At 58.2% G+C, this 14605-nt stretch overlaps 1 protein-coding gene across 3 annotated transcripts in view; it reads right to left on the bottom strand.

Moving 5' to 3' along the window:
* Nucleotides 1-479: 479 nt before the first annotated feature.
* Nucleotides 480-14605, bottom strand: part of PPARD (peroxisome proliferator activated receptor delta) — an 85720-nt gene continuing 71594 nt past the window's right edge. Inside the window, exons 4-8 of one of the 3 annotated variants that reach the window (XM_027524188.1) lie at nt 6226-6380; nt 5323-5461; nt 3904-4106; nt 3285-3735; nt 480-2414 (exon numbers count right to left, since the gene is read on the bottom strand). In XM_027524188.1, coding sequence (XP_027379989.1) covers nt 2167-2414; nt 3285-3735; nt 3904-4106; nt 5323-5461; nt 6226-6380 — 1196 coding nt within the window. In that variant the 3' untranslated portion in view covers nt 480-2166. Of the gene's footprint in view, nt 2415-3284; nt 3736-3903; nt 4107-5322; nt 5462-6225; nt 6435-14605 lie in introns of all 3 variants that reach the window. The other 2 variants (XM_027524186.1, XM_027524187.1) reach the window with 2 other exon arrangements.

The following is a 14605-nucleotide window of genomic DNA, read 5'->3' as shown; positions in this document are numbered from 1 at the left end:
CTCATTTATCCTGAACCTTTGTGAAGATGGTGCCGCTGGAAGTAAAGGAGAAAGCCGGGGTGTCAGCTAAGGAGAGAAGTGTCCCGCAGTGAACGCCAGGCTTTGGCTTTGTGAGTCCCATCCCACTAGCGGCCCAGAGGGACTGTCTCCTCCTGGGCCCTCCTGAGCCCCTCCCGACCCCCGCGGCCCCAAGTCTGGTTTGTGCTGTGCTTCCACACCCCTCTTCTTACGCTCCCGCCCCAAATGCTTCCTCAGGGTGGGACGGCACCTTCTCAGTCCTCCACAAACCCTGCTGGCTGATGAGCGGTGAGCTGAGCCCAGAAGTGGGGGGAATGATGGGCAGCCCCACCAGCTAGAATCGACCACCCCCACCAGAACCCCAGGCTCATTTGCCCAGTGTCTCCCCCTGCATGCACGGGCCCTCAGGAAAAAGGACCACTCCCCCTCAGCCCCCAGGAAAAAGACTATCAAGAACTGAGTTAGTCTAAATCAATTCTTAAATATTTAATTCCCATTTATTTAAAGTTCCATCAGTCTGTATACACTATTTATATTAAAAACACAGGAAGCTGGAGCTCCTAGCAAAAATATACATTTCAATTTTGGAGACTGTTCAGACACTGAGAAGAGCTGCATTCCTCAGTATCAGACCAGGTGGGGGATGAGGATGGTGTGTGTGGTGGGGGAGAGAGGGCGGGGAGAGAATAGGGACCGGAGGGAAGAATTTTGCCATAGAGAGTGATCGGGGGTGTGGAAGGGCCCCTGGGGAAGACCAGACAGGACCCAGGAAGCCTGGGCTCTCACCCCGCATCTCCTGCCACCTTTCTCAGAGACCCCAGCCAGCTCCTCACACCTCTCCAGGTCCACTTCCCTCTGGAAAGGCAGCCTGGGCAGGCTCTGCTCTCCATTGGGCCAGCCTCCAAGCTGGGCCCCATCCCGAGGTGGAGGTGGCAAGTGCTCGTCACTGGGGGACAGACAGGGCAAGGAGTGGGGCTGGGCCTGGAGGTCCTGGTCACCCAAGGCGGTGCAGGGAGAGTTCCAGGCGGCCGGCTGGGCCAAATACAAGGAAAGGGGAGCTCAGCAGAGCTGTTGCAACAAATGGGGGTCACAGATGTGCAGGATCTGTGAGCAGGTGCTGGGCTGGGTTCGCAGGACCCCACCGCCCGCCCACCCAGAGATCTGGCCCAGCCCAGGGAACTGGGGCGAAGCTCTGCGGCCATCCCTGGCCCCTCTGGGCCCTCACTTGCCTCCAGGTGAGGGAGAGGGGCGAGGAGGCCCCAGGTAAAGTGAGTTCAGTGCTCTTGGGGTGTGTGCTGGGGGGAGTGTGTGGGCAGGAGCTGCAGCTGGGCTGGAGCAGGGCCGCCTCCTGCAGGCACAGGCGGGTGTGCAGCCAGGCCCCGGCAGGGGGTGGGGCGGGGGGGAGAGCTGGGGTGCTGGTGGGGGACCCACCCCATCAACATCCGCCTCCCGTGAATCTCGCTTCTCTTCAGTGGAGGTGTGGGGACCCCCACCCGGAGGGAACGCCACCTCTATCCAGGCTGGAGGAGTGTACCCCAGCGGCCAGCACAGGGGGCCGTCAGTGACGCTGGCCTGGAAGCTCAGTGAAAAGACCAGGAGGATGGCAGGTATCGGGGGGCAGCCGCGGCCTCAGCAGGGCAGTGACCATCTTGGGGAGGCGGCCCCTGCCAGGGACCCAGGTACGAGGGGTTGCTCTGCAGTCAACTCAGGGCTGCTTGGCTTCCCCAGGAAGCCAGGCCCAGAGCGCTTAGTGTTTCTTTGGGGTCCTCGGCTATGAAGACGGGAGAAGGTGACCGTGGAACAAAGGGCAGGCCGCACCCCCCTGCTCGGGCCCTGTTCAAGCTGCTGGTGAAGTGACACAAACTGTCTCAGAGGAAGACAAAGAGGGACAGACACGGGGACAGGGGGAGAGAGAGGGAGGGGGCGAGGCAGGAAGCATGAGACCTACAGTGAAGAAGGAGAGCAGCAGAGGAACGAGAGCAGACGGAGGTGCTGAGGAGGGAAGGGAGGCTGGGGCTCAGGGAGCCAGAAGCCGTGAGTCCTGCCAAGTGAGAGCGATCCCGCTGCTCGGACGCCCAGCGCTCAGGGGCTGGTCATGGGAGAAGCCCCGCAGGGGGCGGGGTGGGGGGGGGGGGCCGACCGCCGCCTTCAGTACATGTCCTTGTAGATCTCCTGGAGCAGGGGGTGCAGCGAGGTCTCGGTCTCGGTCTTCTTGATCCGCTGCATCATCTGGGCGTGCTCCGTGACCAGCTGCCGCAGGTCGGCCATCTTCTGCAGCAGCTTGGGGAAGAGGTACTGCGCATCGGGGTGGTTGGCCTGCAGGTGGAACTCGAGGGCGCGCAGGATGGTGTCCTGGATGGCCTCCACCTGAGACACGTTCATGAGGCCTGGCCGGTCTGTGGGCACACAGGGCAGGGTCGTGGCGGGGAGGAGGCCCACCTGGAGGCTCGGAGGGCGGGGCAGTCCCCTACCCCACACTGGTGTGGGCAACCTGGCCTTGGGGACAGTGGGCCTCCCGCCTTGATCCAAACCTTCTCTACCACAGACTACTAACAAGGCTATGGGCAGATCACTCAGCCTCTCTGGACCTCAGTTTCCTCATCTGTAAAATGGGAATAACAGAAGTGCCTCTGGCATAGAGTCATTATGAAGATTAAAGAGTTATAATCTAGGGAAATCTGGTGACTTCCCTGATGGCACAGGGGATAGGAATCTCCCTGTCAATGCAGGGGACATGGGTCAGATCCCTGGTCCAGGAAGATTCCACATGCCGTGGAGCAATTCAACCTGTGTGCCACAACCACTGAGCCCTTGCTCTTTAGAGCTGAAACTGCTGAGCCCACATGCCTAGAGCCTGTGCTCTGCAGCAAGAGCAGCCACCATGATGAGAACGAAAAATAGCCCTGGTTGATACAACTAGAGAAAGCCCGTGCAAAGCAACAAAGACCCAGTGTAGCCAAAAATAAATAAATAAAAAGAAACTGAAATAGCACCTGGCATGAAGCAAGCGCTATGCCACTGTCAGCATGAGTCTGATTATATTTGGTGTGCTGGAATTTGAAAAATTCAGGTAAAACAGAAACTTTCTCTGCCACCAGAAATAACCCCCATCAACACATTGATACGTCTCCTTTTCCTTCTGTCTCATCCGCATGTACTAGACAGAGCAGGTCCTGCACACACAAGTTAGTGCGTGCGTGTCCCACTGCCATTGCCAGGCTGGCTCTGCGCAGGCCAGCCCCCCGCCCCCTCCCCGCCCCACTTACCTCCGCACAGAATGATGGCCGCGATGAAGAGAGCCAGGTCACTGTCATCAAGTTCCAGGGCATTGAACTTGACGGCAAACTCGAACTTGGGCTCAATGATGTCACTGAAGGGCTTTCGGAGGCTGCGCAGGAACTCCCGGGTGACGAAGCCGGTGCCGTTGGCCACCAGCAGCCCGTCCTTGTTGACGATGGAGGCCAGCATGGCAAAGATGGCCTCGTGCACGCCGTACTTGAGCAGGGTCACCTGGTCGTTGAGGAAGAGGTCGCCAAAGCTGGGGATGCTCTTGGCGAACTCGGTGAGCTCACGCACGGTCTCCACCGTGGTGCACTGGCAGCGGTAGAAGACGTGCACGCTGATCTCCTTGTAGGGCGGAAGACTGTTCACCAGCTGCTTCCAGACCAGGCCCTTCTCCGCCTGCCACAGCGTCTCGATGTCGTGGATCACAAAGGGCTGCAAACCAGGCCCCATTAGAGGCCCAGCCTCGGGGGACCCCCGCCCGTGTGTGCTCCCACACCCTCTGCCTCTACCAAGGAGTAAGCAGGGAGGAGGCCCACTTCTCCCCGCAGGCAGGCGGGCAGCAGCAGGGCCCAGAGCTGCCAGCTGAGTTGTGACACTCACCGCCGTGTGGCTGGCCTTGCCGGTGAGGATGCCGCGGGCCTTCTTTTTGGTCATGTTGAAGTTCTTCAGGTAGGCGCTGTAGATGTGCTTGGAGAAGGCCCTCAGGTCGGCCACCTGGGGGTTGTGCTGACTCCCCTCATTGGCTGTCAGCCCCGCCACCAGCTTCCTCTTCTCTGCCTCTGGCATCCGGCCGAAACGGATGGCTGCGCAGGGAGGGGGACCGTCATGGAGGGGCCTGGCACCTCTAAGGCACGCGGGCCAGAGACAGAGACATGCTTTCAGAAGCTCGAGAGCCAGCAAGCTGGAATGCTGGGGTACCCCTCCAGAATACAAGCTCTGGAGCGGGGCAGGTCTGCTGGCTATCTTGTTCACAGAGTCTAGCACACACGGGCCCTAACTCACAGGGTGACTGAGCCACTGTGGCTGGGAGGCCGGGAGGCCGGGAGGCTGTGCTGCGTGGTGGCGGGGGGACAATCGCTGGTATCAGAGGCCTGTGCTTGAGGGCCAGCTTGGCAGGTGGCCCACAGTGTGGCTGGCTTCAGGCAGGCCCCCTCACCCTCTCTCATGAGAAAAGTGCAGCTAATAAACAGATGACCAGAATTAAGTAAGAGTATTCACATAGGAAGCATTCAAAAATAACAGACCAGGATGTGAATCTGGCTTCTCTCAGAGAAAACCTGAGAAGTGTTCAGTTACCCCTGAGATCTCCTAGAAAAGCTGCCTCTTCCCACCCAAGGGATAGGGGTCCCGGCTGATACAGACTAAGGGGAGGGATCAAACTCCAGACCTGCCCCCCTCCAAGACACAAGACAGATAGGTATCTGTGGGTGGAGACAAGTATACAAGAGGGCCTCCCCGTCCTCTGGAGGTCTGGCCCAGAGGGGCAAACGGGGCAGGCGGGCTATGCAAAATCCTACCAAGTCTCACGACAAGACTTTGTTGGGCACCTAGTGCACAGGGCAGGGCAGGCTCTGTCTCCTGGAGCACTGGCCTCCAGGAAACTCCAACCTGGGTCCTGGCAGCTGATACACATGGTCAGCTACTGGCTCCTGCCTGCCCTCAACAACCAAGGCCTGAGGGTCCTGGGCCTTGGCAGTGGCTTTTCACACCTTGTCGGGTCATCCAGGACAGGCTCCAGGAGAGTGGTGGTTCCAACACTACTGGAGTTGGGGTCAGTTCCCAGGTCCCTTCTGGGCCAGAAGAGGGTGAGACCTGGGTGCAGACAGGCGACTCCCCGGCCTGGGAGCGTGGCAGGTCCCAGGCAGTCTGGGAAGGCAGACCTCAGGCCAGCCTGTGCTGACTTTGAGACTCAAGGTCCAGATGGGCAAGGTCAACAGCTGACCTGCACACTGGGCACTGCTCTGAGGGCACCCCCTTCTGTTTCTGGGCTCCTGGAAACCTGGTTTCAGGTCAGCTCACCATTGTGCGACATGCCCAGTGCCAGGCATTTCTGGAAGCGGCAGTACTGGCACTTGTTGCGGTTCTTCTTCTGGATTTTGCAGATCCGCTCACATTTCTCATATTCCAGCTTCATGCGGATCGTCCGACGGAAGAAGCCCTGAGGGAGTGCAGATGCATCAGGAAGAGAAAAACCACGAGGAAGGGAGAAAGGCTGAGGCTCCAGCCCTGCCCGCTGGGTTGCACTCAGGGGCTTGATTATACATTAAGATGAAACAATTCCTGAATTTGGAAGTAATGGGGGAATATCATTGGAGAGGAGAGGCAGAAGGAAAGTAAAACAATTCTAAAACTTTTGAAATAATTCAAAATAAAATACCATATTTAAGTGCTTCTTTGTTCATTTGATGACACCAAACACTATGGCTAACTTAATTTACTTGTAAAGCATCTGGTTCTACAGTTTTCTACGCAGTTGTTTAGTAAAATCATCTGTGAAAGTTTGATGGGTGTGCAGTTAGGAGAAAAAACCCAAAAGCACCCCTGGAAAAATAATTAAAATGTTTCCTTTATTATAAAAGAGCCCCTCCTGGGGCCTTGAGGCGCAGGAAGCCCTGACCTCCAGGAGGAGATGCAAGCCCAAGGCCCGCATTTGGCCCTGCATGCCCTCTCCTGTCCGGTCCCCAGGGGGCGCCAGCGGCCCAGGTGAGAGGCTGGGTCAGCACTGCCGGTGCCCAGTCCAGGCCAGGTGAGGGAACCCCTCCTCTGCTGCAGGACCCAGAACTCAGCCTGGAACTGGCCCAAAGGCCTGGCTGCCTCCCAGGCAGGAATTTCGCAGTGGATCTGGTCTGGGCCTTGCCTGGAGGTGGGAAAGCTCTGTCAGGTCAACTCACCATGCGAGCACAGCCCACCCTCAGCCCGTACCTTGCATCCCTCACAAGCGTGAACGCCGTAGTGGAAGCCCGACGCCTTGTCCCCGCACACCCGACACTCCATATTGAGGCTGCCACACGAGGCCCCGTCACAGCCCATCTGCAGTTGGTCCAGCAGTGAGAGTGGAGAGCAGCTCTGGGAGAGGTCTGCAGACACACAACACGGGGCGAGGTCTGCAGACACACAACACGGGGTGAGGTCTGCGGACACACAACACGGGGCGAGGTCTGCAGACACACAACATGGGGTGAGGTCTGCAGACACAACACAAGGTGAGGTCTGCGGACACACAGCACTGGGCGAGGTCTGCAGATACACACACAGTGGCTCCACCTCCTGCCAGGCCTAGGGACCTGGGGAGGTGACCAGAGCCCTTGGGGGAACATAGGTGGTGAGAAGACACCTATGTATCACAATCTTGGCTCAGCCACTTAAGGGCTATGTGACCTCTGGGAGTCAACCTTTCCGAGGTTCAGTCTCTTCACCTAGAATGTGGGGTTAATGACAGCTTCTCTGGGAGGAGGGTGAATGTGTCCAAAGCCTTTCCCCCAGACCTGACACCCTGAAGGTATTCCAGAAATTCTGCTCACTATCTGGCCGAGTCTGAGCCTGCCTGGGCAGACTCACCACTGGTGGAGAGAGGGCATGGGGGATGGCTGTGTTTTGGGAGGAGGGCAGCAAGAGGGAAAAAGCAGACAGATTCTCTTAGACTGTCCTTAGGAAGTGGATCCCTGGTTTACAAGGCTCCACGGGGTGGGCCCATGGGGGACAGTGTGCGGCATGGTTTGCGGGGGCTTCAGAAGTGCCCCCACCCCAGAAGTCTGATTCCTGCATGGACTCCAGAGATGCTGTGAAGAGTCTCTCAAGAAGCTCAAGCTCATTCCCACAAAATTTCTTGCTTGACTGAGCAGAAAAAGCAGAAGTCTCAGTCACGCTGACCGGGCAGCAGGCTGAACTTCCTTGAGTGTTTTCCTATTACTAATAAAGGCAAAGACATCTGAGCCCCGGATTGAGAGTTTCAGTGAGGAAAGCAGTTGGCCAAGGGGGGCTTTGGGGTATTAGTGCTGCCGGCTGACTCATTAAGGAGGGCTGGGGCCCTTCTCCTGAACGCCTCCTCGGACGCTCAGAAAAGAGCCCTCCCCGGCAAGGGGGCCTGACTGAGCCCCAGCACAACGCTACTTCGTGATGCCATGGGTAGCCCGTCTCCTCTGCCAGGCTAGCCTGACAGCCTGCCGTCCTCTGCCTTCTTCCCTGATGAATGCGCACCCTCCTCAGAGGCAGGGGCCAAATTCCCAGAGCAGAGGAGCTGGGAGCAGATGGTGCTGCAGGGAGACCCCAGCCATGGTGGTCAGCCCAGACGTAACGTGTTCCGGGCTGCCTTCTGCCCTCTCTACAGTGCGGTCACTCTGCACAAGATCTTGACTCCTGCGACTTTCCTGGTGGTTAAGAATCTGCCTTTCAGTGCAGAGGATATGAGTTCAATCCCCGGCCGGGGAACTAAGACCCCACATGCCGCGGGGCAACTAAAGCGGGGTGCTGCAACCACTGAGCCCGAGAGCCACAATTAGAGAGACAGCCCGAGGGCGGCCATGAGGACCCTGCATGCCGCCACTGGACTTGATGCGCCAAACAAACAGGGCTCCCCAGGTGGGCCAGTGGTAAAGAAATCCGCCTGCCAGTGCAGCAGACGCAGGAGACACAGGTTCAATTCCTGGGTCGGGAAGATCCTGGGAGAAGGAAACGGCAGCCTGCAGCAGCTGCTTGCCTCCCGGCTGTGAGGGTAGGGGTGACACAGCCCCTGCTTCCTGAAAAGCTGGGCCGGTCACAGAGGCCACGCGCTCCACAGGCTGCAGCTGTGCCGCTCAGCCTGAGGACAGGGGTGCTCACTTCGGGGGGCGGGTGGCCTGGGGGAGGGAGCCCTTCCGGTCTCAGGGACCCTTGAGTGCACTCAGAGTTGGGCACCCCCGTCAGGACATAAGGGCCACAGGGCAGGGCCTCCATCTGCCGGGGTGCTGCTGCTGGACGTAGGGCAGGTGCCCCGCGACTCTGGACTGAGGGTCCTCCAGCCGCCTGGGTGCCCGGGCCTCAGTGCCCTCTGGCTGGAGGGGCTGGGCAGGACCCGCCACTCCTGGAGGGCATGGGATTCACGTCACCAGCTGCTGGGAGAAAAACGAGACAACACGTGACGAGGCTCTGTGGAGACCTGCGCAGATGTGGCAGGGAGGGTTTCCGGCACTTCCTCCCGATCTGTGTGGTCTGTGTGCGTGTTCGCTTTCTGGCACTTCTCGTAAACGGTGTTGCTTTTGTGGTTTGCACGTCTGCCTCCCCTGCTAGCCTCGGCACGTCTCTACTCACATTCTCTTTGGATCTCGAAGGCCACCTCCTGCACCGAACCTGGGTTCACAGTGACCTATCACCCCAGGCTGTTCCCACCTCCCCATGAAAAGGGGTGCTTCCTTGTCCCTGCTGTGGCCCTGGAGGGCTGGCAGGCGTCTGGTCACTTGGTTGCTGCTGGCACTGCTTGTGGCAATGTCATCCTCTCTCTTCACTCAATAGACATTTGCTGTGCACCTGCTGAGCACAGAGCTGGAGTTGGACCCTGCCCTCAATCAGCGGAGGTGAGGAAACCAGGACCCAAGGCAGCGAGCGGCAAGGCTGGCTGGCGGCGGGGCAGGCAGTGAGGTGCAGGCCTGCGGGGGAGCTGCTGCTGGGCGAGGGGGTCAGGGAACGTGACCGCTCCCCTCTCTGGGCTCAAAGGTCAGGGCTTCGGACGACCCCCAACTTGGTTCCAGGTTCTCAGAAGCAGCAGGCCTGGTGTCGGGGGTGAGAATGGACTCAAGAGCCCTATGGGCAGCTCAGGTCAGAGTCCAAGGCTCAGACCTAAGCTCTGTGCCCTGGGCCTGTCCCCTCTGCAAATGGAGTTGACAGCAGCGTCTGTCTAGAGTCATGGTGAGGAGCATAGGAGTTAACAGAGAAGCTCTTGGACCTTGGCGGTGCTGTGTAAATCCGCTTCCGTGAGGATGGGACTTAAGGTTCTGCAGTTCTCAAGCCTGTGCCCACATGGCAGGGGCCAGGCCTTCTCCTTCCTCTGGCTGCTGGCTCCTCTTCTCCACGGCTTCACAGAAACCAAGACAGAGGTGGAGGGTCTTCTGCTTGTGAGGCTGGGAGAGCTCTGAACGAGACTGGGCACCCCTACTCCGCCTGCCCTGCTCAGCCTGGAAGAAGCCAAGGTGCCAAGCCCTTGTACCAGCGACGCAGGCAATCTCTGGACGGCAGGGAGAGGCCCTGGTGAGTATCCCGGGGGTGGCAGGGAGCACTCAAGAGAGCTGCAAACTGGACTGGGGAGAGACAGGCACAGGGTAGCGCCAGTGCCCCGGTACGTCTGCTCCCCGCCAGGTGGTGGGAGGCCACGGGGAGGCACGGAGGCCTAGGGCAGGAGTGATGGGACAGCGCCAGCCCCCAGACCCTGCCTGTTTGAGGGGGTAAGAGAACACGAGGAGCTGACACACGGCAGAAGGGGCCGGGGAGCTGAGGGGCGGGGATGCACGGAGTGCATGTATCCTGCAGGGGAGGTCTTGCTGTGGGGAACCGGTGTGTTGGGGTGTTCCTGGCACCTCATGGTGCGCTTTCCAAAGACAAAGGTTCTGTTTCTTCCCTATTCACCACCTGGCTTAAAAGTTTATTCTCCAATCGTCACCATATCCTACCCAAAAGTGACAATGGCAGAGTGTTCCCCACTCAAGGGACCCACTTCTGAAGGCTCCTTGCCCACCCGTGATCTCCCAGTGGGAGAATCCCAGGGAGAGAGGAGCCTCGCGAACCACAGTCCATGGGGTCACAAAAGAGCTGGTAGGACTGAGCAATTGAGCATGAACATCATTTCAAACCACCCTGGGAGGCAGTAACTGCCACCATTTAAAGATGAGGGGACCGAGGCCCAGGAAGTTACAGGTTTTGTCCAAGGTCACCTGTGCAGTACATGGCAGGACTGGGATTGGACCCTGAATCCGAGAACCCCTGCAAGGCCTGCGTGTTTGAGGCAACAACACCCTCTGTCAGTGCACGCCCAGTGTGTCAGGACAGCCACTGGACGCTTCACACATCAGCCTCACGTGACCCATGCGTCAACCCTTCAAGCAGGTCTTCTTCAAGACTCTTTCATAGATGAGGAAACAGGCTCAGAAGGCTAGGTGACGTGCTGACAGTGGCTAATTCTGTGTCAGCTCAGCCAGGCTAGGTACCCATGAAATCAAGTTTTTAATCAAATCCAGTCTAACATGTTACTATGAAGGTATTTTTTGATATGACTGATATTTAAATCAGGACTCCCCACATGTGAGAGGCCCCTGCCGGTCAGCTGAGGGCCTTAGGAAAACGAGATCAAGGCCTCCGCAAGGCAGAAGGAATGCTGCCTGCAGGCTGCTTCCGACTCGAGTGCCATCATCACTGCCCCCAGGCCTCCAGCCTGCTGGCCTGCCTGCAGAATTTCAAGTTGCCAGTCGTCATAATTACATGATCCAATTCCTTAAAATAAATCTCTCTCTCTCTCTACACACACACACACACACACACACACACACACACACACTCGGTCTTGGTTCTTTCTCCACAGAACCCTAACACTGTGGCAGACTAAGAATTATAGCTCAGAACCCCCAGGGCTGAGCTCTGACCCCCTGCACTGGATGACCACCCAAACCTACGTGTGCGTGCGTGTGTGTACTTGTGTTCATAACTACTAATCAATAGTTTGTGACTAGGATCAGTGAGGAGATGAGTCACTGCCGAGTGTATTACTGGAGTGTTTGGACTCAGCATAAGCAGTAGCCCCATCACGAAGAGAGTGAAGTATCAGTTACACCATCTCTGATTACAAGTTCAGCAAACAGACACGACTGACCTTACTCACGTCATCGCTCCCCCTGCCTGCCTATCTAGTCTCCATCACTGGAGGCATGCTGTTGTTAGAGCTGGAAGGGCAGCCCAGAGGGAACAGCCCTGTCTATTTACTTTGCTGGCAGAGCCCCCACAGCAAACAGCTTCTGAAGACAGGGCCAGTTCTGTGGAACTCTGGGGCTGGGTGACCCGGCAGTCTCCTGTTCGCCTGGCCTGTGGGCTCCTCAGAGCAGGTACCCAGCCGTGCCCTCCCCTGGATGGCCAGCCCCTGCGGACCCCCGTCAGGCACTGCTGAGTGAGAGGAAGTGCCAAGGCCAGGAGGAAGGACACTCTTGTCTCCCCCAGTCCCGCGCGGAGACCCCTGACCTCCCCCTTGGGCGTGACTGGGAGGTTCGTCACTGCCGCCAGAGGGGAGGGGGTGGGAGAGGTGGGTGAGGGCTGGCTCAGCGACCCTGCCGGCCAAGGACTCGGGCACGCAAGCGTCCTCGCTGCTGAGTGCTCACGTGAGGCCCGTCCTGCCCACCTCCTGGAAGCGGGGGTGCTTGGCAGATGCTGAGCTCAGTACAGAGGTGCACAGCATCAGCGCAGAATCTCTGGGGGGGTCAGAGGGAGCCAAACTATGCGGCCTGCCTGCTGTTTCAGGGCTTGAGACGGCGCCTCATCTTCCTGGGTCCCTGAGGGGACTCCAGAGGCCAAAGTCACAGACTCATGGGAGGAACAGGGAACCGGCAGGTGCTGGCACACCCGAGGCTGGTCACATGCCACCGTGACTCCTCACCCGCCAGCCCTTGAGATGGGCAGGATTTCTGGCCGCACCACGCAGCGTCCCCGACCAGGGATTGAACCTGGGCCACTATGGTGAAAGCCGGAAATTCTGACCACGAGGCCACCAGGGAAGTTCCAGGACGCAGCCTTAAAGGGTGAAGAGACTGAGACTGGAGAGGTGAGGCCCTCTCCAGAGGCCCACGGTCCAGACTGGTAGATCTGGGGCTCCTGCCCTGGGTGCTGGGATCCCTGACACAAGAAGCTCTGTTCCCTGGGCCCCTCACCTGCTGGCTGCTTTGTTTTTTTTTTAAGAAAACAACAACTAGTTTATTTCACCCTTTTAAAGAAAGCGATTCATTTGCTTTTTAAGTTTTATGAGACTGCTGCAGGCTTGCTGGGAAAAACATATAAGGGCACACATGTGGCGCGTGACAGACCCCCCCCCCCCCCGCCCCGCCGCCACAATCCTACCCCTCCGAGCAGCCCCCAGTCCTCTGGTTGTTCTCTTCCAGTGCCTTCCGAGGTACATGAGGATTTTTAAACAGTGGGATCCTCAAGCAGTTGGGAGCTTACTTCCCTGTCAGTGTATACAGACCCACCTCAGTCTTCCTACTGACCGCACGGCACCCCACTGCACGGCTCTCCCACAGTTTACATAACCAGCTCCCCACACATGGGCGCTTTCCAATTTTCTGCTATCATGAACGCCGTGGCTGTGGATGAGTGTGGAAATATCTGTGCACCCTGAGCAAGTATTTACACTGGATACACTGGCTCAAAGAGAAGCCGCAGGAGCGAAGCAGCACACGCTCAGAAGTGCTGGCCTGCACCGCCAAGACACCCTCCCTGCCTCGGGGGCTGCAAGGCCAGCCCGGTCCTCGCCACCAAACTCACACGCCACCAAACTCACACGCTGAATGACATCTCATCTGAAGAGTCCGTCTTGGCTGTCTAGTAGACTGAGAAATGTTTCTTCTTTTCTGGCCATTTGTCTGTCTGTCCTACTGTCAACTGCCTGCTCCCGCTTTTCTGGTGGGGGACTTGCCTTGTAGAATTTTATATACTATGGCTTTCACTTGAGTGATTAGGTTAAACAATCCCCTCCTGTTTCAATTACTGAACAAGTAGGTCTTTCTACTACCAAGTCATCCATTTATTGATACACGGAATCTACCGAACGCCACATCGTACAGAGCACTGTGAGACCGGCTGGGCAAATTCTGCCTCAGACACCTCCCTGTGTGCCCGGAAGCCCACCAGCTCCCCAAGACTCCATCACCTCACTTGCCTCGCCTGCTTCTGCACCGGCTACTGCACGCTGCTCTGCATGTGGACAGGCTACCACTTGGGGATACGGTCCCCCAAGGTGTGCAGGAACCACGGGACCGGACACCACGCTGGTAACTTCTCCGTGCCCGGGGAGGGTGTGGGCCAGGTAGGCCGTGAGGCCACCGACCCGAGGCCCTCTCTTCCCCTCTCTCCCCCGTGGCGTCCTTGGTGACAGCTCTCACTCCTTCTTCGCCCCCAGTGGCTCCCCTCTGCCTCCTAACCCTCCGGGCCTGTCTCCAGTTCAGACAGCGTGGGCCGTTAGCTCTGCAGGACGGACAGCTGCAGGTTTAGCCAGTCCTCTCTTCTGAGGAAGGTTGTTCTGCAAAGCCATCCCAGGTACCAGCCACCCAGCAGGGAGCAGGTGACCCTGGGGGTGGGGGGACACCCTCTCTCGGAGCCTGAAGTCACAGCAGCGTACTTCCCTCATGCCTGGGTGTCTGGTGGGACCGGAGGGACTGGATGATGGCTCTCCAGTTGCCCTGCCCCACCCTGTGCCCCGAGGAGGAGGAACCTCTGCAAAAGCCGGGCTCCTGCTGTGCAGGTTCAGAGCAGTGTGACCCAGGGATCCAGGCCTCTTGTAGCTGAGTCTCAGGGGGGCCAGTCCGACCTCAACAGCCCCCATCTGCCCTGCCTCAACTCCAGACCCCATCTGCCTCCTTCTCCCCATGCAGACCCAGGGGGCCAGAGCCATCTCTGTGGGGCCAGCCTGCTCCTCTGCCCACGTCACCACTTGCAGTCGGGATCCCCTTCAGCTGAAACCAGGAGCAAGGTCGGGATGCCCCTCCGGGCAGCACATCCTCTACTGACCCAGAGCTCCCTCTGCGGGAAGGGAGCAAGGATCAGTGAATGTAGCAGCACTCGGGTGGAGGGGGCGGGAGAGAGCTGGGGTGAGGTGGCGAGGGAAGGGGCGGCATCAGCAGCAGGGAGAGCCAGGGGCTGAGAGGGGGCATCCGGGAGACCTTAGCGGTGGACCCAACATCACAGCGATGAGAGGAGGAGGATGACGGAGCGGCACAAGGTACCAGAGGAAGGCGTCTGCACTGATGCTGGCAGTAGACACCGGGGAACCAACAAGTGAGGCAAGAGAAGCTAAAATCTGCCTGGCTGCACAAAAGTACTATTAATTCCGGTCATTCTCACTAACTGCTTAGCATCTGCCAAATTACAAAGCACCCTGACGACGTGTCACTAGCACCAGATGAACTGAGTTGTGTATTCTGTCTAATCCTAATCATCACACATACAGGTGATCTTTCTGGATGATGCTGATACACGTTTGTGCTGGGCCCCTTGTAGTATGAGAGGTGGAATATCAACAGCACACGCATTACAAACGCTAACTCGTTCAATTCCCACAAAAGCCTGCTTGTACACCTGCTAT

Source organism: Bos indicus x Bos taurus, chromosome 23, assembly GCF_003369695.1.
Source record: "Bos indicus x Bos taurus breed Angus x Brahman F1 hybrid chromosome 23, Bos_hybrid_MaternalHap_v2.0, whole genome shotgun sequence".
NCBI classification, from domain to species: Eukaryota; Metazoa; Chordata; class Mammalia; order Artiodactyla; family Bovidae; genus Bos; species Bos indicus x Bos taurus.
This window is presented reverse-complemented; position numbering and strand designations above follow the sequence as displayed.